Consider the following 23,559-nt stretch of genomic DNA (forward strand, 5'->3'; position numbering starts at 1 on the left):
AACGTGCTCATCGCTCTATTAAGGAATTGTTACAAAAACAAAAAACCACCTGGGAATCACTTGGCCTCGCCAGTCAGAGCCCTCGGGCCACTCTAGCCCTGGCTCTCTTCACCATCAATTTTTTACAGCTGGATGAGCAAGGCCTCAGTGCTGCAGATCGTCATTCCCTCAAGATGGCGCAGGAGCAATCTTGGGTCAAGTGGAAGGATGTTCTGGAGTCCAAATGGAAGGGCCCAGACCCAGTTATTAGGCAGGCTCGAGGAGCCATTTGTGTGTTTCCACAGGACGCCCCAGTTCCAGTTTGGGTTCCAGCTCGATTGACTCGTTCCTGTCCATCACCGCCTTCTGACGTTTCTGCAACCGCTGGAACGCTTGCACAAGGCAACGGCTGCTAATCTTTCCTGCCAGCTTTCTTCTCACCTTTTAAGAAACTGGACGAGAGAATTTGATATTCTACAGTCTGACTTGAGAATTGCCATTGTCCAGATTAATTCTACACGGGTGGATCCTGTGGTTGATGAAACCCTGGCCACTTGGATTTGGAACATCACTTCCCATATTAAGGAATGGGTGGGAGTGGTTGTGCTGATTCTGCTCTTATGTACAGGCTGTGCCTTATGCCTTTTTTTTCCTGTGTCGTCTGAGACACCGTGCTCAGCGAGATCGTGTGGCAATACATCAAGCCCTACTAGCCATGCAGAATGGTGACTACCCCATGGTATGGTTGAGCATGCTTCAACAGGCTTAGTTAAGAGCATGGACATCATGGCTCCTGCACCTCAGGCCATTATGGCATTGCACTGAGTTCGAGCATGATGCACCTGACTAGCCCTTGCACCTCGCAGGACTTGTCCATTGCACGCGAGAGGGTAGTCGCTCTTATAACTGCCTTGTCGAGACATTGCTCTTTACAACCACCGCGGTTGTAGCCCATGACGGGTAAGATAGACCCAGACAATTATCGGTCTAAGACAGGGACTACGTCAAGCTACGCAGCCTCCCTATGACGGATCGTGCGCCTTGAGTCTACAACCTAAGACAGGCCCATACCAGCTTATTTTTCTATTGTATAAGAAGGAGGGAGATGTTGCCAGCCGCATCTGCATGTACTGGCTACATGCCGTACCCAAAATGGCGCCGGCCGGAAAAGCCACACCTTGGTTCCTGGTGACGTAGCTTTCGTGGTACTGCGCAGGCGCCTAGCACATGCCCAGTGAGCTGAGGCGTGGCCGGCGCATGAACACTGGGACTGACGAATCCAGTCGCCCAGGACCCTGCGTAATCATGACGCCGACCTATCATCGGCGGAGGCGGGGCCAGTCAGCACATAAGAGCAGACAGCCTGCCGGGGTCTGAGCCTTTCCTCCTCATCCTGATGCGTGCAATAAAGATTACCGCAGAAGACTTCACTCGCGTCTGCCTCTTATCGCCGGACGATAAGAAACGTGGGCGCGACAGAGAATCGTGGACAGCACCCAGCTCTCTAGGCCGGCGCGCCACAGCCAGGACACTCGGTGCTGCAGGCTCAGGCCGAGGGACGCGGGGGCTGGGAAGGGAGGCAGCCCCCGCACTGAGGGAATGTGCGGCCTGCCGGGGAGGCCACCTGCGGAGACCGCTCCCGACCAGAGCTGACCGCCCAGGGGAACCGACAGACTGCCAGCCTGACGGCCGGGGTATGCACCTTGCTAAGGCTGAGGTTAAACGCAGCAGGTGGTGAATGCTAGAGGGTAAAGGCGGCAGACACGGGTAGGCTGGGGTCTGGCCATGGGTGATCACAGGGTGGCAGAGTCCCGGCTGGACAGATTCTGCTCACAGGCGAGCACAGGGCCTTCAGTGCATGGACTGGCCACTCTGAATGGGTCCCAAGTGCATTATCCTCCCCGGACACGCTCAGGTTCCGGCTGTGGGAGGGTCCAGGGCACGCTGTGTCCCCCACTGGCACCTGTCTCCAAGGTCACGGCTGCCTCCTAGCCTCAGTGGTCCTGCTCGCCCAAAGGGCACCGGGCACTGCCGGCCAGGGGATCCTGCACCTCCTGCCCCATCCCAGGGCACCTCTCAGTACCTGGAGCTGCCCCCTGCAGGCCTCAGGGTTCTGGTCAGCGCAGAGTCCTGGGGTGAGCGGGAGAGCCAGGAAACAGCGAGGGGTCAATTCCCTACAGTTCCGGGCTGCTACCATGAAGGACAGGTGTGTGCGGGGCCAGCAGCACCCACTCTCCAGCATGTGACTGTGGGGGTCTCGGGAGCCATGGACACAGATGGGCAAAGGCGCACCCTGGGACGCATCCAGAAGAGTGAAGCATGTCTCCCATGACCTCCAGATCGAGTCAGGACACCCCGAAAACACAGGTGAAAGCATCTGCTCCAATCTTGCCACCACAAACCAACAGAGGAAGGAGTTGGGGTCAGGACGGTTTATTGGGGCACCATGAAGTGCCCACAGGTGAGGTCAAGGCCACGTGACCCAGGGCACAGACACTGGGCAGGACAGCAGACCGGGAGGAAGGTGTGATGTGAGCACAGTGGACAGGCAGGGACCTGTCCTGCAGCAGCACAGGCTGAGGGGTGAGTGGGAGGACAGAGCCCAGGGACGCTGCTCAGCAGCAGGACTGGCCCGAGGAGAGGCCACAGCAGGCCGGGCGGGAGCAGGCAGGCTGGCAGAGCAGGGACACGCTGGAGGAGGGTCTGCAGCTGGGCTGGCAGCAGGAGGCAGGGGCACAGCAGGAGGAGGCGGGCACGCAGCAGGCGGGTCTGCACACAGGGCGGCAGAGCAGGGACACGCTGGAGGAGGGTCTGCAGCAGGATGAGGGGCAGCAGCTGGGCTGGCAGCACGAGGGTGCTGGGCAGAGGGGCACGCAGCTCACTGGCCTGCAGCAGAGGTAGCTGGACTCCTGGCAGGGAGAGGAGCCACAGCATGAGGGCTGGCAGCTAGACTGCTGGCAGCAGGAGGAGGAACCCTCAGAGCAGACAGGCACACAGCAGACAGGCTTGCAGCACACGGGCTTGCAGCAGAGGGTCACACAGCTGGACTCCTGGCAGGGAGAGGAGCCACAGCACGAGGGCTGGCAGCTAGACTGCTGGCAGCAGGAGGAGGAGCAGACAGGCACACAGCAGACAGGCTTGCAGCAGAGGGGCACACAGGAGGACTCCTGGCAGGGAGAGGAGCCACAGCATGAGGGCTGGCAGCTAGACTGCTGGCAGCAGGAGGAGGAACCCTCAGAGCAGACTGGCACACAGCAGACAGGCTTGCAACACACAGGCTTGCAGCAGAGGGTCACACAGCTGGACTCCTGGCAGGGGGAGGAGCCACAGCATGAGGGCTGGCAGCTAGACTGCTGGCAGCAGGAGGAGGAGCAGACTGGCACACAGCAGACAGGCTTGCAGCACACGGGCTTGCAGCAGAGGGTCACACAGGAGGACGGGGCGCAGCAGCTGGGGGCACAGCAGGGTGGCTCGCAGCAGCTCTCTGGGCAGTCGTCCACCTGCCAGGAGTCGTGGGAAGCGGGCATGCAGATGTTGCTGCCGTAGCTGAGGTTGCTGGAGCAGACGGACATGGTAGATGTGGTTTCGAGGGGCTTGTGCTGTCAGTGAGTGTGTGCTGAGTGAGTGTGTGAGCAGCTCAGGGCTCCCGTCTTTTTATCCACCCCGGGCTCTTGTTGTCCTGACAGGGCGCTCACTTCTTCCTTCCTACTTGTTTGTGCTGGAATCTGCCCAGGGCTCGTCCAGCCTGGTGTTGTTGTGCACCGTGGCGTGGCTTCAGCTGTCTCTTCCCCTTGCCAGCTATCCTGTTTCCTGGCTCTTCCTGTCCTGGGGGTCCCGAGGCGGTGCCGGTGGCTCCAGGAATACTCCCACCTGCTGGGGCCCCTCCTGCCAGGCCCGCACAGGCCTCAAACACAGGCCTTTGGCCCTCACCTGTGGGTCAGTCCCCGACCAGTGCAAAGGTTAAGGAGGGCAGTGGTGGGGAGTGCTTGCCTTGGCCGATTCGCCCCTGTGGAGCACTGCAGGTCTCTGTCTTCCTCATGAGCTCAGAGCGTTGCTTGGCGGCCCCGATCTGTCCATGGCAGCCCTGCCCACCCTTGCTTTCTCTTTGATCCCAGCCTCCCCGTGATCTGCCCTGGAGCCGTGGGTGCAGCTCTGGTGCCAGGAGCGCAATGCCCCCTCTGAGGACCCAGCCACCTGCTTGGCTGCTGGCTGAAAAGGCCTGTCCACAGCCTGAGTCAGGCTGCAGCGTCACCCGCTGCCCACCGCCTCCTACCGACTGTGCCCAGGCCCACCCACTCCTTCCCTTCTCAAGTCCCCCCACCCCCCCAGGGAAACCACCCTCCCACGCGTGAGTGACCACACCAGGGCCCACACCACATGCACTCTCACACAGAGGCCCCCGGGACAGCTCAGGGTATGCCTGCCCAGAGGAGTGACACCTGCTACGGGGAGGGCTTGGGGGCCTCCTTGGTGGGGCTACAGCCCGCTGGACAGGCCTCCAGGTCCCACTGCCACTTCCGGAGCTGCCCCGTGTGCAGCTGGCCTTTGCAGAGGCCCACCAGCGCCCTGGCGCTAAGGGAGGCATTCGGAACTCAGCAGCGCTGTGGTCTGAGGAGCTGTGTTCCAGGGATGCAGAGGTGATGCAAGGAACCGGCCTGGTCACCCAGAGACACAGGAACGGGCCAGCCGGGGCCCCAGACCTGGGACCGAGGGGGGAGGGGACACTCGGGCTGGCCCGGAGGGTTGGAGAGGCTGCAAGAAGCCTGTCGCCTGGACCTAGATGCCTGAGGGGCAGGGAGAGAAGGTGCAGACAGCTCAAGTCCACGGGCATCTCTGCCAGTCTGCCAGGGCACAGGCCGCAGGCAGGGAGAAGCCCAATGGCTGCGAGGTTCCCCTAACGCACGGTAAGGCTCAGCCATTGCATCCTGCCAAGGACAGGACCAAGGGACAGAGCAGCCGGCAGACCAGGTCCAGCAGGGACGCGCATGGGAACCGGCAACACAGGCTTCAAACACCTGGGACCAGACCACACCCACAGCAGGACAGCTTGGGGACCCTGCTGCCACCCTACACCACAGCATCCCAGCTTGGCACACACTTGCTCTTCCAGAGCCCGAGGGCAACATGTGGGACGCCGGAGACCTGACATTTACAGCTGCGTGCCATCAACATCCCTGTTGGCACGGGAGCCACTCTAGCAGGAAGGGGAAGAGGCCAGGGCAACAGGGACAGGGCTGGGACCAGTATAAAAGCCAGAGGGCCTGAGAGCCCCCACACACTCACACCTCCACCAGCCACTCACTCACTCACTGCACACGCCCCTCCACCCTCACCACACCATGGCCACCTCCACCATGTCCGTCTGCTCCAGCAACCTCAGCTACGGCAACAACATCTGCATGCCTGCTTCCCACGACTCCTGGCAGGTGGACGACTGCCCAGAGAGCTGCTGCGAGCCGCCCTGCTGTGCCCCCAGCTGCTGCGCCCCGTCCTCCTGTGTGACCCTCTGCTGCAAGCCCGTGTGCTGCAAGCCTGTCTGCTGTGTGCCAGTCTGCTCCTCCTCCTGCTGCCAGCAGTCTAGCTGCCAGCCCTCATGCTGTGGCTGCTCCCCATGCCAGGAGTCCAGCTGTGTGACCCTCTGCTGCAAGCCCGTGTGCTGCAAGCCTGTCTGCTGTGTGCCAGTGTGCCAGTCTGAGGGCTCCTCCTGCTGCCAGCAGTCTAGCTGCCAGCCCTCATGCTGTGGCTCCTCTCCCTGCCAGGAGTCCAGCTGTGTGACCCTCTGCTGCAAGCCCGTGTGTTGCAAGCCTGTCTGCTGTGTGCCTGTCTGCTCCTCCTCCTGCTGCCAGCAGTCTAGCTGCCAGCCCTCATGCTGTGGCTCCTCCCCCTGCCAGGAGTCCAGCTGTGTGACCCTCTGCTGCAGGCCAGTGTGCTGCAAGCCTGTCTGCTGTGTGCCCGTCTCCTCCTGCTGTGCCCCCGCCTCGTGCTGCCAGCCCAGCTGCTGCTGCCCGGCCTCCTGTGTGTCTCTGCTCTGCCAGCCCGCCTGCCCCTGCCCGTCCTGCTGCTGAGTGGCTTCACTGAGGTCCCTGTAGGGCTGGCTGCTCCCTGCCTCTGCAGCCCTGAGCATCTGTGGTGGCTCTGGGCTCGTGCGAGCAGCCCCCCATTTTCTTAAGTGCTGACCTTTCTCCAATCAATGAGCCCTGCCCCCAGCCATGGGTGTGCAGTGACCCCAGCCAGGGGAGAAGCCAGGGGTGTGAGCCGCTCGTGCGTCTGTGGAGTGACCCCTGTACCTTGGTCCGCTGTGGTCCACGCCTTTCCTCCATGCAGGCCTCTGTCTCCCCCTCCCCTCTACGTGCCATTTCCAGAACTCTTCCCCCAATAAACCCCTTTCCCTGACAGCTCTGGCCATTTTCATTCTGTCATTTCTTGTGCACGGCGCTCCCATGTGCTGCCGCGTCGCAGCCCCTGCGGGGTTCCCGAGAGGCCCAGGCCGCCTGACCGCCAGGTGTCTAAAGGACTGAGCTGTGATGAGGGCGTAGGCCCATGGCCGGGGGCGGGGGAGGCCACCCTCCAGGGCTGGCGCCGTCTGATCTGTCTTCCTTCAGTTTTCTCTCGGGAGAGGGTGGAGGCTGACGAGGAGCTGGGCGGAGGCTGGCACAGGGCTCCCGGAGGCGCTCAGGATGCCAGCTGCCTCCACTCTGGGCTGCCCTCCGAGGCTGTGGCCTCCAGCCCGGCACTGCGCTGCAGCTTGGCTGAGACACGCTCCACATACAGGGGAGCACCAGGCTCGCCCCTGGGCACCAGGGGGCTCTGGAGGCCCTGAAGCCCACAGACAGCAGGACAGAGGAGGCCTGCCTGACCACTGCGGGATGGCCAGAGAAGCGCTGACCCTGGCCTGTGGCATCGCTGAAACAGCAGGTCGGAGCCACAGGAATGCGAGGGGGCAGGCTGCATGACGGCACCTGCACCATCACAGTGCCTGCTCTAACTCCTGCCTGCGGGTCGGTCCAGCTTCCATCCTGGGCACAGCTGGGAAGCTGCAGCGGACGTGGAGAGCTGGACGGAGCTCCCGGCTGCAGCCGTGGCCTGACCCAGGCCTGGCTGCCGTGGCGTCTGCGGAGGGACTGCTAGCCAGACAGAAGGTCTCCCTCCTTCCCTCAGTCCCTCTCTCTTTCCCTCTAAAAAAATTACCAGTAGCTTTGCATACTAACAAACAGCATCCAAAGAAGAAATATCGGAAAGATATAACAGGATCTAAGAAGCCCAAGGTGGAGTAGAAACGATTATAAACCACACACAGAAAATAGTCCTAAGTAAACGGAGAACACCTCATGTCGTGTGTTGGAATAGTTAACATTGGCCAGCTTGCCACGCTGGGGCCAGCATCGTGTTTGTAAGTTCCCGCCCTTGATGCCGACGTCCTGCGTGGGCAATAGCTCGTGTCCCAGTCACTCTGTTTCCAAACCAGTTCCCTGTTAACACATCTGTGTGAGAGCCCAGGGACTTGGGGCCCTGCCACCCACAAAGGAGCCCTGGAAGGAGCTCCTGGCACCTGGCTTCAGCAGGGGGTACAGAGAAGGTCTTCTGTCCATTAGCTCACTCTGCAAAGGGCTGCAAAGGCCAGAGCTGAGCTGATCCGAACCCAGGAGCCAGCAGCTTCTCCCAGGTCTCCCACGTGGGTGCAGGAACCCGAGGACTTGAGCCGTCCTCTGCTGCTTTTCCAAGACACAAGCAGGGAGCTGGATGGGAAACGGGGCTGCCAGGACTTGAGCTGGCAGCGACATGGGATGCCAGTGCCACAAGACAGAGGATTAGCATGCTGTGCCACTGTGCTAGCCCCAAGTCAAAGAACTATTGAGCAAAAGAACAAAACTGGAGGCATGGCACTGTGATTTCAGGACGTATTACAACGCTGCTGGAGCCCAGACACCGAGCAGCCACCGGAGAGAAGTCCCGGAAACAAACCCAAGAGGTGCTGTCCACGGCTGTGACGAGGACACCAGGAGGACGGCAAGGGACCAGAGCCGCTCCTGGGAAGGGGACATTTACAGGGAGGAGGAAATCGGCCCTTTTGTCACCTTGTAGGAAAAGTTCGGCTCAAAACATGGTAAAGACTCAAATGTAAGGACAAACTACGAAGCTTGGGGACACGGAACACTTCCCGCGACTACAGAAGCAAGGCGCCAAGATCAGACTGGCAGGTGGCATTCGACTGGCAGGCAACGGGGACACTGCTGCACAGGCCTGCAGACCCAGGGGGCAGGGAGGAGCCACAGCCTGCAGACCCAGGGGACAGGCCACAGGGAGGAGCCACAGCCTGCAGACCCAGGGGACAGGCCACAGGGAGGAGCCACAGCCTGCAGACCCAGGGGGCAGGCCACAGGGAGGAGCCACAGCCTGCAGACCCAGGGGGCAGGACACAGGGAGGAGCCACAGCCCAGAACCTGGAGGGGACACTGCAACACTGCAGCCGCCCCAGGACAATGCCCAGAGGTAAGCAAGGAAACTGACTCAGGAAGCACCTGGACAAACATTTCTGAAAACACGCATGGGAGAGCCAGCGGCTCCATGGAGAACACAGTGTGTGTCCAGCAGGGAAAGGTGAAGCAGCCCTTTGCACCTGCCGGGCTGGCTCTCATGCAGAGAAACGCAGAAACCCCACACCTGCCGGGGGACGGTGGCAAGGCCAGCACGGGGACCGCCTGGAGAAGGGACGCCGCTCTCTGGTGAGATGCCTGCCCGCCCACGAGGCATGGTGCACTCAGAGCAGCCACAGTTGGGGATCTCCCAGAGCGAGGCCGAGCACGGAGAGGCCCGGGGACCTCGTGCCAATGCCAGGTGCAGGAGGGCCAGCCGCGCTGGTCTCCCTCTCGCGTGGGCTCAGCGGGTGGGCAGTGTTGGTGGGCCTGTGGGGACGCACCGCAGGCGACCGCGGTCACCCTCACCCCCTCACGTCTCAGAATTGCTAACTGGCTGGGCTGTTGTCCTAGCATCTCCGCTGGGCTTGGCCTGTGCAGTGGACACGCAGCGCACCCCCCACACACAGTAAGAGCAGGCTGGCCGTGAGGACGTGACAAAGCCAAACTGAAATAAAGATGAAGAGGAGCACGTGGGAAATCTTCCTGAAACGGTCAGGCAAGCGAGACGCACGAGAGGACGAACGGATTGTTTCGTTACAACTGAAAGCATCTGGGCCCGGCACGGCAGCTCGATGGCCAAGTCCTCGCCTTGCACGCGCCCGGATCCCACACGGGCGTGGTTCGTGTCCCGGCTGCCTGTCTTCACACCAGCTCCCTGCTGTGGCCCGGGAACGAGGAGAGAACTAGCACAAAGACTTCTCTCTGTCTCTCCTCTTGTAAACCTGCCTTTCCAATAAAAATTAATAAATATTTAGAAAAACAAAGTACCTGGATTTTAATTCATTTGTCTTAGCTCATCCGTCCCAGTGGCCACACGGCCTTTGTCAGAGTGACACACAAGAGGACATTGGCAGTGTGCGTGGGCAGGCGTGAGCAGCAGCCACCTCTCGCAGGCGTGTGGGGCACGAGTGTCGCCTGCTACACCACGGCTGAAGCTCGCATCTGGCGAGGCTGTAGATGGCCAGCTGGCAGCACGCTCAGCTTCTCCAGAATTGGGAGGCACGTGCTAAACCCAACACGCGCTGGTGCACGGCGTGCTGGTCCACGCTGGGAGCAAGGACGCGCCCCACACACAGGGGGTGTTACGGCAGCACCGGTCAGCTCAGCCCAAACTCAGAAGTGACACAGAACAGCAGCAGGGCCGGCCGTGGCCCTGACGGCAGAGAGGAGGGAGGCAGACGGAGGAGCTCCCGCGGGGAGAGGGGCTGACCGCCACGTGTCAGCCTCATCTCCCCGCACTGCTGTCCATCCAGCGTGAGGGCGGGAGGCGTGTTCTCACACCGCGGCTCCAAAGTCCGTCTCTCACAGCCCATTTCCAGAGAGCTGCTGCAGGCTCCGCCCAAGCTGGAGGGGAAGTCCACAAAGCAAGCATGTAGCAACTGGAAAACGAGGGGCGAGGGGCAAGCCAGGGACCCCACAGGGCGTGCCAGGACAGAAGAGGCCAAACCCCAACATGGCCGGATGACCCCGGACTCCTTGCAGTCAGAGTGCAGTGGACCCTGCAGACACACAGAAAACATAAACAAACACGAGCCAACAACAGGGAAAAAACAGACCGAAGCACCGTGTTTACAAGTGACTCGGGAACATGCATGGTGGCTGTACTCTGAACCCGATGAGCCATGCGCATCTGACCAAAGGAGTCTTGGGGACTGGCTGACCAGTCGTGGGGTCCCCTGCCCCCTGAGGGGACTGGCTGACCAGTCATGGTGCCCCCCCCATCACCTATGGGGACTGGCTGACCAGATATGGGGTCCCCTCCCCCTGAAGGGACTGGCTGACCAGACGTGGGGTCCCCTGCACCCCTGTGGGGTCTGGCTGAACAGACGTGAGATATCCTGCCCTATGAAAGGAACAGGACAGGTCTGCTTTATTGGTGTGCACCAATAAGAGGCAATTTCTCCGCCTTAGGAGGTCGGGCCTCCGCTAAGCCTGAAAGCTCCAGTAACAGAAAGTACACACCAGCAAGAGAGACACAAACAGCAGGGCCTGGGACGGGGGCTGGGACGGACCCAGAGGGACACGCCGGACACTGCCAAGCCTGCAGGTAGGACAGTGCGTGGACAGAGGGGGCGCTCCCGGGACCAGGGCAGGGCACTGCTGCAGCACAACAGACCAAAGCAAGAACTGCAGCAGGGAGCAGAGACGAGGAGCCTGTCTTCGGGACAGACCGAGAGCCGCCAGGTGGGCTTCGGACAGCCCGAGGGCCAGGGGGGCGCCAGGTGGGCTTCGGACAGCCCGAGGGCCAGGGGGGCGCCAGGTGGGCTTCGGACAGCCCGAGGGCCAGGGGGGCGCCAGGTGGGCTTCGGACAGCCCGAGGGCCGCCAGCCCCACAGTAAGCATCCTGGGCTCTGTTTCCAACAATTCACAAATAAACTAATGAGGGGTGTGGGGCGCTCTTGCCTGAACACAAGGAAGAGGAAGTGGCGCAGGCTCTGGGGGGAAAACACGGGGCGGGTATAAAACCACACGGCTCAGGCCATCTTGCATCCTCCCACACCGACTCACACCTGCTCCCTCAACTCACGCCTGCTCACACCTGCTCACCACCCAGCATGGCTGCCACTTGCTGCACCAGGACATGCGTGCTGGCTGCGTCCACCGTGTCTGTCTGCTCCAGCGGCAGCCGGCCCTGCTCACCCAGCACCTGTATCAGCTCCTCCTGCCCAGTGGACAATGGCCAGGAGAGCTGCTGCGAGCCGCCCTGCTGTGCCCCCAGCTGCTGCGCCCCGTCCTCCTGTGTGACCCTCTGCTGCAAGCCCATGTGCTGCAAGCCTGTCTGCTGTGTGCCAGTCTGCTCCTCCTCCTGCTGCCAGCAGTCTAGCTGCCAGCCCTCATGCTGTGGCTCCTCCCCATGCCAGGAGTCCAGCTGTGTGACCCTCTGCTGCAAGCCCGTGTGCTGCAAGCCTGTCTGCTGTGTGCCTGTCTGCTCAGCGCCCTCCTGCTGCCAGCAGTCTAGCTGCCAGCCCTCATGCTGTGGCTCCTCCCCATGCCAGGAGTCCTGTTGTGTGACCCTCTGCTGCAAGCCCGTGTGCTGCAAGCCTGTCTGCTGTGTGCCAGTGTGCCAGTCTGAGGGCTCCTCCTGCTGCCAGCAGTCTAGCTGCCAGCCCTCATGCTGTGGCTCCTCCCCATGCCAGGAGTCCAGCTACCTCTGCTGCAGGCCAGTGAGCTGCGTGCCCCTCTGCCCAGCACCCTCGTGCTGCCAGCCCAGCTGCTGCCCCTCATCCTGCTGCAGACCCTCCTCCAGTGTGTCCCTGCTCTGCCGCCCTGTGTGCAGACCCGCCTGCTGCGTGCCCGCCTCCTCCTGCTGTGTCCCCACCTCCTGCTGCCAGCCCAGCTGCTGCCGCCCGGCCTCCAGCGTGTCCCTGCTCTGCCGGCCTGCCTGCCCCCGCCCGGCCTGCTGTGGCCTCTCCTCGGGCCAGTCCTGCTGCTGAGCAGCGTCCCTGGGGCCCTGTCCTCCCACTCACCCCTCAGCCTGTGCTGCTGCAGGACAGGTCCTTGCCTGTCCACTGTGCTCATGTCACCTTCCTCCCGGTCTGCTGTCCTGCCCAGTGTCTGTGCCCTGGGTCACGTGGCCTTGACCTCAGCTGTGGGCACCCCACGCATCCCGTCAATAAACCATTCTGACCCCTGACTCCTCTCCTCTGTCGTTCATGGGTGGGTAGGGCAGACATTCGGTCTCCAACGGTATTTTTGGGGAGCCTGACTCGGCCTGGAGAGCAGAAGGGAGCAGGCCTTCACCCAACTCCTTCAGGCTGGACTGATCGTGCCCACATCGGGGATTCTAGGGGCTGCACCCATAGTCAGGTGCTGTTCTGGGTGCGCACCAGCCCAAACGACCCACCTGGCTGTCCGGGTTGGTCCTAGGCAGTCCTACCCTGCCGAGACACGGGGCCATCCCGACCCCCATGACCCCAGGTGGGCCTGCATCTTGCTGAGGCCTCCAGGCCATCCCACTCCACCCAACACTGCTTCCCCCTCCATGCCACGGACTCTGCCGACGACAGGCCCACACCCACTTCTGCAATGCTTCTTGTGCCTGGCTTGTGTCTAGCGACCCCAGCTGGCCCTCCTTGTGTTGTGGCTTCACCTCATCTCACACAAACCCTGTTAGCATCCCCACAGCTTGCAGTGTCGGCCCAGCCCCAGTGCTCTAAGGGAGCGTATGCAGTGCTCAGGGCAGGAAGGGAAGGCCCTGAACGAGGCCCTGGGTGCTTAGAGGCGGCCTCAGGCAGCTGACCCGACTCTGCTCAGAACCTGCCTGGGTTCTCTGGCCCTGTGGGGTGCATTCTGACAACCCCCGCTGGGCCTGTCACAGCCACCAGAACCACTACACTGGGCCTGTCGGCCCCTGTGTTCAGAGCCGGAGGTCACTCCACAGCCACTGCACGGGCAGTGCTGTCCACACTGCGGCTCAGCCTGGAAACAGCAGAGACTAGAGCTCAGCCGTGGGGACATGAGCCAGCAAGCAGCTCTGGACGGGCCGCAGGGCGTGGCTCCCTCCCCGGGGTGCCTGCCTCCCAGGGTGCCCGCCTCCCGGGGTGCCCGCCTCCCGGGTGCCTGATTCCCCAGGGTGCCCGCCTTCTGGGTGCCCGCCTCCCCAGGGTACCCGCCTTCGGGGTGCCCGCCTCCCCGGGGTGCCCGCCTCCCGGGTGCCTGATTCCCCCGGTGCCTCCCGGGTGCCTGCTTCCCCCGGTGCCTCCCGGGGTGCCCGCCTCCCTGGGTGCCCGCCTCCCGGGGTGCCCGCCTCCCGGGGTGCTCGCCTCTCGGGTGCCTGCTTCCCCTGGTGCCTCCCGGGGCTCCACGGGGCATCAGAGACCCAGGTCACATCCTGGCACAGTCCTAGGTGCTCAGACGTTTGGGCAAAGAACCAACGGATGGAACTTGCGTTTGTGTGCCTCTGTCCCCTTGCCTTTCACACACATTAACACAAAAAATAAAAACATTGAAAAAATATTTGAATGGATGTTGCCTCTGAAAATACCTTGCAAAGAAACAGTTGTAGGACTGAAAAAAATTAAAATGAGAGAAAAACACCCCACCTGGGATTCCCAGGGCATGTGACGGTCCCCACTCACAGCAAGCAGGTGGAGTGACACTAGTCTGGGTCCCAGCAACTCCACTTCCCATCCAGCTCCCTGCTGATGCACCTGGGAAAGCAGCAGAGAACCCCAGGGCTTGGCACCTGTGCCTATGAGGACCCCAGGGCTTGGCACCTGTGCCCATGAGGACCCCAGGGCTTGGCACCCTGCGCCCATGCGGGAGACTCGGAAGAAACTTGTGGCTTTGGATCGGGTCAGCTCTGGCCATTGTGGCCACTTGGGGAGTGAACCAGTGGATGGAAGATCTCTCTGTGTCTCTCCCTCTCTTGCTGTAATTTTCAAATATGTGGAAAAAAAAGCCCAGGCTGGACCTTTCTGAGTGACAAGCTGGAGGGTAGGGGTGCCAAGGTACAAGCACAGGGAAGACTCGGCAGAGGAGAGCTGAGTGTTCACCCAAAACAGGCTCTGTGCACGCGGTGCCAGGGCAGGGACGGGGCCATCCGTGTGCACGTGGTGCCAGGGCAGGGACGGGGCCATCCGTGTGCACACGGTGCCAGGGCAGGGACGGGGCCATCCGTGTGCTCATGGTGCCAGGGCAGGGACGGGGCCATCCGTGTGCTCACGGTGCCAGGGCAGGGATGGGGCCATCCGTGTGCTCACGGTGCCAGGGCAGGGACGGGGCCATCCGTGTGCTCACGGTGCCAGGGCAGGGACGGGGCCATCCGTGTGCACGCGGTGCCAGGGCAGGGACGGGGCCATCCGTGTGCACGCGGTGCCAGGGCAGGGACGGGGCCATCTGTGTGCACACGGTGCCAGGGCAGGGACGGGGTCACACCGCAACACTCGGCCTTCCACAGTGACATTCTAGAAGCTACATGAAGTGTCCATGCCCTGTATCCAGGAGGACTTCAGTGTACAGATGAAAATAAATATTAATAATTATTTTTAAAACCCTTAAATAAAAAGGGAAAAAAAAACTCCCCCAGCCCTTATAGGCCCTGACTTCATGGCTGATGCCAGCTGGCCCCGTGGGCGAGCTTGGAGCAGATGGCAGTTGCTCCGTGTTGAGCTCCATGCCCAGTCCTTCTCAGAGAAGCTTCTAGAATCAGAACTGTCAACCCCTTAATTTGTTGCAGAGCGTTGGCTGCTTGTTTTCAGTGGCATTTGCTGTGGCCCACCACATCTGCCCTGTGGCCTCAGCTATCACTTGAAAATGGCATGGACTGTGACACGGGGTCCCTGTGGGGCTTACTCTCCGACAGCAGGCGAGGGCCTGCCAACCCAGAATGGCATCCCCTTCTTTGCCATCAATTAAAATACGCAATCGCAGGGGCCGGCACCATGAGTGGGAGGTGAAGTTGCCATCCGAGGTGCCCATGACTCACATGGCAGTAAGCCCATGTCCCGGCTGCTCCTCTTCTGCTCTGCCCCCTGCTGGTGCCCCTGGGAAGGTACACTGCACGTCCAGGCACGTGGACCCCAGTGCCCACGCGTGTGGACTCCAGCGCCCACGTGGGACACCCGCAGAAGCTCGTGGCCTTGGACCAGCCCAGCCCCGGTCACTGAGCCCATTTGGGAAACAGTAAACCCACGGAGGAAAGAGCTCTCTCCCTTCTGTCTATAGCTCTACCTCTCTTCTTCTAAATACATATGTATTTTTAAAAATATTTATTTTTTTGGAAAGATTTACAGAGAGAAGGAGAGACAGAAAGAGAAGCAGGGAGTTGGATGGGAAGTGGAGCATCTGGGACATGGACAGGCACCTGTATGGTCACTAGGCTAACTCGGCCTTTCAAATACACAAATCTTTTTTAAAAAATACAATAGCACACATATTTATAATAAACTGCTGACTAGGCAAGGTTGCATCCCGGCCCTTGGCCCATGGTGAGATCCTGCACAGGGATGCAGGGCTAGTTCAGCGATAAGGAGTTGCAGGCAGAAAGGTGGAGACAACACTGGAAGGCGGTAGGCAGCGAGTGTGACCCAGGCTGGTTTTAACAAAGTAGTAACAAAGTAACTACAGCTTACTGTGGGAGTTCAGTCAAAGACTGTACCAGTCGTGCTGAATAGCTTTAATCCAGCTGTAATCATTCCAAAATTACTGTAACTTAATGTTACGCTGAAGTTACAGAGTGGCAAATCGTGAGGAAGAGCGTCAGATGCACAATCAATCAGCCCGACAAGCTGAATTTGCAGATCACATTGACGGCAGTTTCTGAAATGCAGCAAGGTCTCTCGCACGCACTGATGAGCCACCGTTCTCAAGCAGCCAGCAAGGGGGAGCCTCACGGGGCAGGGCAGGGGTGCCGACATCCGCCACCTGTCACCCCTGAGCCTGCGCTCTGCTCCGCCTACAACCTGCTCCTCAGCATTTGCATTCTGCACCTGCAATGCGGACTGAGCCCTTGTACTGCCCCCAGCTCCCAAGGGGCCGTCCAGCCGGCGACCAGGTGCACTCCTCAAAGGGTGAGCCGTGAGTGGGGACATGTGCGGTACACTGGGCAGGCCACACTGCCTGCTCCCAAGGGTGCAAGGGCCGTACCAGAAGGCTGCATCACCCAAGCTCCTCCCAGCTCAGCTGCAGCCTCCACAGCGCCTCAGGCAGAGATGGCGCCCCAATGGACAGACAAGGGAAAGACGCCCTGGAGGCGTCCAAGGGACCAGGTAAACACCTCCAGGAAGAACAGCTGGAGGCGCCCAAGGGACCAGGTAAACACCTCCAGGAAAAACAGCTGGAGGCACCAGGCAGGGAGGTATAAAGGGGCTGCAGTCCAGGACCTCACACACTCACACTTCCATCACCCACTCACTCACTACCACACCCCACCACCCTCACCGCACACCATGGCCGCCTCCACCATGTCCGCCTGCTCCAGCAACCTCAGCTATGGCAGCAACATCTGCATGCCCGCTTCCCATGACTCCTGGCAGGTGGACGACTGCCCAGAGAGCTGCTGCGAGCCGCCCTGCTGTGCCCCCAGCTGCTGCGCCCCGTCCTCCTGTGTGACCCTCTGCTGCAAGCCTGTGTGCTGCAAGCCTGTCTGCTGTGTGCCTGTCTGCTCCTCCTCCTGCTGCCAGCAATCTAGCTGCCAGCCCTCATGCTGTGGCTCCTCCCCATGCCAGGAGTCCAGCTGTGTGACCCTCTGCTGCAGGCCGGTGTGCTGCAAGCCTGTCTGCTGTGTGCCAGTGTGCCAGTCTGAGGGCTCCTCCTGCTGCCAGCAGTCTAGCTGCCAGCCCTCATGCTGTGGCTCCTCCCCCTGCCAGGAGTCCTGTTGTGTGACCCTCTGCTGCAAGCCCGTGTGCTGCAAGCCTGTCTGCTATGTACCAGTCTGCTCTGAGGGCTCCTCCTCCTGCTGCCAGCAGTCTAGCTGCCAGCCCTCATGCTGTGGCTCCTCCCCATGCCAGGAGTCCAGCTACCTCTGCTGCAGGCCAGTGAGCTGCGTGCCCCTCTGCCCAGCACCCTCGTGCTGCCAGCCCAGCTGCTGCCCCTCATCCTGCTGCAGACCCTCCTCCAGCGTGTCCCTGCTCTGCCGCCCTGTGTGCAGACCCGCCTGCTGCGTGCCCGCCTCCTCCTGCTGTGTCCCCACCTCCTGCTGCCAGCCCAGCTGCTGCCGCCCGGCCTCCTCCAGCGTGTCCCTGCTCTGCCGGCCTGCCTGCCCCCGCCCGGCCTGCTGTGGCCTCTCCTCGGGCCAGTCCTGCTGCTGAGTGGCCCCCTGCAGAATCTGACTTCTCTGCCCACCGGCACCCTGCTTGCATCCGGCACAGCTCAATGACAAGCCCAGAGCAGCCGCATCTGCCTGCGCAGCCCCCACTGGCTCCTCTGCCTGGGGACCAAGAGCCCCGGCTGCTCCCTGCACACTCCCTGGCTTGATGACCTGTCCTCCCCTGGTCGGGGCTGGGCTCGGCGGTCTCTGCTCAGACCCTGAGCATCAATAAAATCCTCGTTGATCACATGAGACTCAGTGTTCACTGCGGCACACCTGAGCATGAGGGATGGGAGGCCTTGCCCTGGTCTGGGCCAGGTTTGGGACTGCTTACAGAACCAGCTGTGGGGGTCTGAGGGCTCCCGCACATGACCTGGAAGCCCATGTCCACCTTATCCTGCTGCCCAACTTCCGGTCAGCCTCCCCAGACCTGTGGGTTGCAGAAGCTTCTCTCTTGGTCAGGTGCTGTGGGCGTGACCTGAGCTCAGGCCAGTGTAGCTCTGCCACCTGACAGCAGACGCTGGCCTCCCACAGCCCAGGCACAACCCGGCCGAGCACATGTGTCTGGCCCCAGCTGGCCCTGGTCCTGCTGAGATCCCCTAGGGATGGTGTGGACGCTCTGGACCTGCACACACACATGCTCCCCGCTGCCCTGGTCACGAGCTGGGATGCAGAGAGCAGGGACCACGTGGCCGCCTTGACTCTGCTGGACTGGGGGGAGGACAGCAGGCAGCGAGTGAAGGTGACACGGCGGTGAGTGCAGGCGGCCGGAAAGAGAGGAGCTTGGTGGGAGGAGGGTACCCTAGAAGGGATGCACAGATGCACCTTCCCCACTGTCCACCGCGATGGTTCTGGGATGCTGCCACCTGTCCCAGCCCTGGGCTGGCGGGGGACCCAGCCTCATGCTGTGGCACTGAGGGGCCAGCCCTGGTTGGCTCACAAACCCCACTTGCTGGGTTTACACAGCAGGCTTGGGTGTGGGCATCAAGGCCCAGGCCCAAGACCCGGGTGAGGGCAGGGCTGGCCGCTTTCACAGTGTGTCCAGGTGCCAGTCCACATCCCCCTGTCATTTTGTTGGTACAAAGCCCATGCCAGTGCCATGCTGTAACCTAATCCCTCTGGAAATGGCGCACTCTGGGGGCCTGAGGGTTTGAGGCGCGTTTCGGGGAACACTTAGTGCCCTGAGAGCTGTAGCTCTGCTCCGGAAGGTGCTGGAACCCTGTCTCTGCAACCTGGGGGTGGCCGTGAGGCTCTGGTGCTTAGTTGCTGCCTAGGTAGCCGCAAGCACCGTCTTTGGCATTCCGCGGACTCAGAGCATCTGGCTGTCCAGGCTCCCTCACAAACACTTGTAAGTACACAGCCCGGGGATGATCTGCAGCTGTCTGCTTCCTCAGCTGCACGCTGGACGGAATGGACATGTGTCCTCGTAGGGACATGTGTCTAGATGTGGTCCAGAGCGAGGCTGACACCCCAAGCACTACAAGGCCACGTGAAGGGAAGTGGCGAGTGTGGCCAGCCCGGGTCCCGGTTCCACACGGGGTGAGAGCTGCCAGATGATAAAGGAAACACCTGATGTGGGTTCCTCCTCCACATGCAGCACTGTGAGGGTGACGCAGCGCATCCCGAGTGTCCGACACGACCTGGACATGCAGCACCGTGAGGGTGGACACAGCGCATCCCGAGTGTCCGACACGACCTGGACATGCAGCACCGTGAGGGTGGACACAGCGCATCCCGAGTGTCCGACACGACCTGGACATGCAGCACTGTGAGGGTGACACAGCGCATCCCGAGTGTCCGACACGACCTGGACATGCAGCACCGTGAGGGTGGACACAGCGCATCCCGAGTGTCCGACACGACCTGGACATGCAGCACTGTGAGGGTGACACAGCGCATCCCGAGTGTCCGACACGACCTGGACATGCAGCACCGTGAGGGTGACACAGCGCATCCCGAGTGTCCGACACGACCTGGACATGCAGCACTGTGAGGGTGACGCAGCGCATCCCGAGTGTCCGACACGACCTGGACATGTGCCACCGTGAGGGTGGACACAGCGCATCCCGAGTGTCCGACACGACCTGGACATGCAGCACTGTGAGGGTGACACAGCGCATCCCGAGTGTCCGACACGACCTGGACATGCAGCACCGTGAGGGTGGACGCAGCGCATCCCGAGTGTCCAACACGAGCTGGACATGTGGCGTGAGTCTGTTGATGTGTGGCAACCCCAGCACCATGGCGAGGGTCCTTACCACAAATGTGGGCCGTGAGCGTACATGTTGGTAGCTGCTGTATTCCTAGATGCAGGATCCCAGGCCAGCGCAGCCAGTTTTAACGTCTGAGGGAAGCTGTCCGAGCCCTTGCTTCGGATCTTGCCTTCCAAGGAAAGGAATAAAGGAATCCTGGCTGAATCCACCTGATTGGAGCTCAGGAGAGGCAAAGGCATCCATCCCGCCAGGCAGGCTGCGGGTCCAGCAAGAGCTGGGACCTACTGACCTCGCCCTGCCCCCACCCCAGGGCGGCGGCCTTGAGGAGGGTGCTCCTGGGAGGAGGGGAGCAGGCCTGGCCTCTCTGGCCAGCTGGTGGCCCCAACGGTGACTCGGGGCTTTCCTTCAGCTCGCTGATCTGAGTCCTGCCAAGGCCGAGGCAGCTGCCCAAGCACCGGTCAGAACCTGGGAATGACCCGGCCGTGGCCCTGTGCACAGAGGGCGTCTGCTGGGCAGTGGGCACCCTCAGGTCTGCACGGGAGCACTGGGGATGGAGGCACGAGGGCTCACAGGCTGGGGAGGACTGCACCACCCCACACGTTCCTGGGGACCAGGCGGGGGCTCTGGGAGGAACTGAGAGGCCCTCGGCTCTCACGTGTGGCTGAACCCCAAGTTCTGAGCAAGCGACAAGTGCAGAAGAAGCTGGTCAGTTGGGGTGTGGGGGGCGCACCTGCATGGAGCCCAGCTGGGAGGGGCTTGTCAGGCCGCTGTCTGAACACGCCGTGAAGAATGGTCATTCCAGAAATGATCCAGAAAATTTGCAAACTGAAGTCAACTCCAAGTACACAAGCAGCACTCAAGAGCTACAGGAGAGGGAATACAGCCCCCACAGACACCAGATCATGACATTAAGATGCCCAGCGTTGCATTCGGCACCATGGCTCAACTGGCTCAACTGGCTCAACTCCCATTGCGAGTGCCAGGATCCCATACGAGTGCTGGTTCACATCCCGGCTGCTCCACTTCCCTTCCAGCTCCCTGCCTGTGGCCTGGGAAAGCAGCGGAGGATGGTCCAAAGCCTTGGGACCCTGCACCAGCGTGGGAGACCTGGGAGAGGTGCCTGGCTCCTGGCTTTAGTTCAGCTCAGCTCAGCTCAGCTCAGCTCTGGCTGCTACAGCCATTTGGGAAGTGGGCCAGCAGGTGGGAGATCTTTCTCTCTGTCCCTCCTTCTCTCTGTAAATCTGTCTTTCCAATAAAAATCTTTAAAAAGCAATGCTTAATGTTAAGCAAAATATAACATCATCTAAACAGGTGAGCGAGGCCAGGAGACAGACGTCTCAGCCATGAGAGGGACACGCAGAAACAGCGAGGACGTCCCGGTGTTGGGGCTTGCAGGTCAGGGCTGGTCCGGCAGATGGGCCGGGAAGGCCTAGTCAGAACAGCACGGAAAACAGCAAAATACAGAGTCCAACTGGCTTGTGAGCCAGCTGCAGGAGTAACAGGGGACCCAGAGGAAAAGGGAGCAGAGAAAGATACTTGAAGGACAAAAATAGACAGAAAGTAGCAATGGACAGGGCTGGGAATGAGCAGTAAGGGTGCAGGCTTTCTCAGCGCGGTGGAGGGGACGGGCTGTGTGCTCCTCTGTAAACACCTGACGCTGCCCCTTAGACAGTTAAACAGCGAGATTTTATGTTCCGCGTATGTGGCTGCTGTAACACTTGTTAAATGTTCAGGAAACACTGCCTCGGAATCCGTGCCATCCGAGGAGCTCGCTGGACTCCACGGGGAGTGAGCTCGGGTGGGCGGAGGAGGCGCGGTGCGCCCAGCTGCCGGAATGCAGGTCGAGGGAGCGCCCGGAACCCAGCCAGGGGAGATGGGCAGTGCCCAGCCAGCGGAAAGCAGCAAGGCGGGAGGCAAGGGGCCTGTCCAGTGCCGGGCGGGAGCAGACCTCAGCACTGAGGGGAAGTCGGGGCCAGGCAGCCAAGTCCGCGGCTGCAGCACCTGCCAGCCAGGACTGCTGCAAACGGAAGCCACAGGGAGGCGTACACCAGCAAAGGCGAGTCTGAGTGTGCAGAGGAACGTGGCCACGCACGCACACATCCCCTTTGTGGGTGCACCGTGTGACACATGGCCACCTCTCACTGCGACCGCTGGCTCTGGCTTTCCCCTTGGTCTAGCTACATGTTGGGTAATTCCATGGTTCTCTTCTGGAATCCACTTCTGGTTGTTGCTCTAGTTTCAGTCCCGTTTAGCCACACCCTTCTTTGCTTCCTGCCTTCCGGCTCCGGTTCCCGGTGCTGTTCCTCTTCCAGTTCCCAAGGGAAGCGTTGAGATGATTGTTCCTTGTTGGCTGTGTGTATAGGCGTCCACTTCCCAGTGCGCCCTGGGCTCCTCGTGCCCCAGGACCTTGGCTTTGGGGTGTCTCCATCGTCAGGCTTTCCTTCAATCGCCTCCTGGACCTGGGGTGGCGCGAGTGGGTGTTGTTTAATTACCACATGTCTCGGAAGGCGCAGGCTTCCCTGCCGGGCTGATGCAATGTCAGCTTGCATTGAGTTCAGGGAGGATTCTCGGCTTGATTTCAGTCATTGCAAACGCGCTGAGAACTGTTCAGTGCACTTACGCGTGGTCCAGCCTGCGGAGCCAGGAGAGCCGCGGGCTGCCTGAGTCCGTTAGCTCCCGAGGAAGCCATCACGCTCGGGTCCCGGGTGCAAGGCCTTCCCTGAGGGGTTTAGGGCTGTAAGTCCTTCACGCTCACTCAGGTCTGCTGACCTTTGACCTAGCCCTTTAATTATTTTTTACTTATTGGGAATGACTAAGCGAAGTCATAACCAGCCATTTCTTCATTTCTATTAAGTTGGATTCATATATTTTGAGGTTCTAATGTTAGGTACACAGATGACCAAAATTGTCTCATTTTAAAAAACCTTTTATTTACTTATTGATTTGAAAGTCAGAGTTGCAAAGAAAGATGGAGAGAGGTGAGAGAGAGAGAGAGAGAGAGAGAGCGAGCATTTCCTTTACCGGCTCACTCCCGAGGCCAGGACTGGCCAGGCTGAAGGCAGGAGCTTTGCCTGAGTTTCCCGGTAGGACTGGGCCCTGTTCTGGCACCTTCCCCGGCCGTCAGAGGACTGGGTGTGAAGCAGGGCGTTGTTAGGAGCCGGGAAGCTGAGGCCCAAGAATGCAGCAGGTCTCACAAAGGGGCAGGTGCACGTGGCAGCTGAGCTGAGGCCGTGTCCCACACCAGCGGGCCTGAGGTCAAGCCCGCTCTCCGGGGCCCGTCCCAGCCTCCTGCCAGGGCAGACGCGGGAGGCAGTGCTGAGGAGCCCAGTAACAGGGCCGCTGCCTCAGCGCGGGAGACTGGGACCCTGGTTCTGAGCATCTCGCCCCGTCATGGCCCTTAGCCATGGCACCGATCCGGAGACTGAGCCAGCCAGCGCTGGCTCTCCGTGTCTCTCACTGTGGCCCTTAACTGGATAAAGCGTTCCTGGCCAAAAGCCTCTTCTAGACAATTCTCCACAGGAAACAGAAGCAGAACTCACAGGACGCAGAAAGGCCCGTGTTACTGGCCGCCGCAGCCACGTGGGAGTGACCGGCAGATGGAGGGCCTGCCTCTGCAGCTCTCTCTGTAACTGCCTTCCAAACAAAGGTCGGTAAATTCTAAGAGAGAGAGGACACAAAAAACGACCTCATGGCAGAACTCATCACCATGACCTGACAGTGGAGGCAGGCCAGATGTCCACCCCGGCCAGCCGATGGACGTGTCAGGCTGGGATCCACCTCGCCAATGCCCCGAACAGGCGACGGCGGAGAGCCACACTGGATGGGGCGCACGGAGAAGCTGCCTTCTACATGGATCTACTGTTGGGAGACAGAAAGTTCTGGAAAGAGATGGCAGAATTCTGTGACTGCTACCCTCCGCCAGACGCCGCTGCAGAAGGGACCAGGGCTGCGCCCGACCCGCTGCATTCAGTGTTGTCAGAGT

The 23,559-nt window shown here is 60.9% G+C and overlaps 5 protein-coding genes across 8 annotated transcripts in view; 3 read left to right on the forward strand and 2 right to left on the reverse strand.

Annotated features, from left to right (window-relative positions):
- Positions 1-23,559, reverse strand: part of TSPEAR (thrombospondin type laminin G domain and EAR repeats) — a 116,535-nt gene that overhangs the window by 61,864 nt on the left and 31,112 nt on the right. The gene's annotated exons all lie outside the window — the stretch shown is intronic.
- LOC121160710 (keratin-associated protein 10-2-like) lies at positions 2,595-3,554 on the reverse strand. 3 transcript variants are annotated; one of them, XM_040986739.1, is made up of 3 exons: positions 3,423-3,551; positions 2,954-3,332; positions 2,595-2,836 (listed from the first exon to the last, which is right to left on the reverse strand). In XM_040986739.1, the coding sequence occupies exons 1-3, from the start codon at positions 3,549-3,551 to the stop codon at positions 2,595-2,597; spliced, it is 750 nt and encodes a 249-aa protein (XP_040842673.1). The 3 variants fall into 3 exon arrangements, with proteins under 3 accessions (XP_040842673.1, XP_040842672.1, XP_040842671.1); XM_040986738.1 differs by having other exon boundaries at positions 2,942-3,554; XM_040986737.1 differs by having other exon boundaries at positions 2,595-2,814; positions 3,055-3,551.
- On the forward strand, positions 5,319-6,044 carry LOC121160707 (keratin-associated protein 10-9-like). The gene has a single exon (XM_040986733.1). The coding sequence runs from the start codon at positions 5,319-5,321 to the stop codon at positions 6,042-6,044; it is 726 nt and encodes a 241-aa protein (XP_040842667.1).
- LOC121160703 (keratin-associated protein 10-8-like) lies at positions 11,171-12,049 on the forward strand. The gene is made up of 2 exons (XM_040986730.1): positions 11,171-11,341; positions 11,432-12,049. Exons 1-2 carry the CDS (start codon positions 11,171-11,173, stop codon positions 12,047-12,049), a joined length of 789 nt encoding a protein of 262 aa, XP_040842664.1.
- Positions 16,505-17,365, forward strand: LOC121160702 (keratin-associated protein 10-12-like). 2 transcript variants are annotated; one of them, XM_040986729.1, is made up of 2 exons: positions 16,505-17,048; positions 17,148-17,365. In XM_040986729.1, exons 1-2 carry the CDS (start codon positions 16,505-16,507, stop codon positions 17,363-17,365), a joined length of 762 nt encoding a protein of 253 aa, XP_040842663.1. The 2 variants fall into 2 exon arrangements, with proteins under 2 accessions (XP_040842663.1, XP_040842662.1); XM_040986728.1 differs by having other exon boundaries at positions 16,505-17,365.

Source organism: Ochotona curzoniae, unplaced genomic scaffold (assembly GCF_017591425.1).
Source record: "Ochotona curzoniae isolate NIBS_2020 unplaced genomic scaffold, NIBS_Ocur_1.0 contig_4516, whole genome shotgun sequence".
Classification (NCBI taxonomy): domain Eukaryota; kingdom Metazoa; phylum Chordata; class Mammalia; order Lagomorpha; family Ochotonidae; genus Ochotona; species Ochotona curzoniae.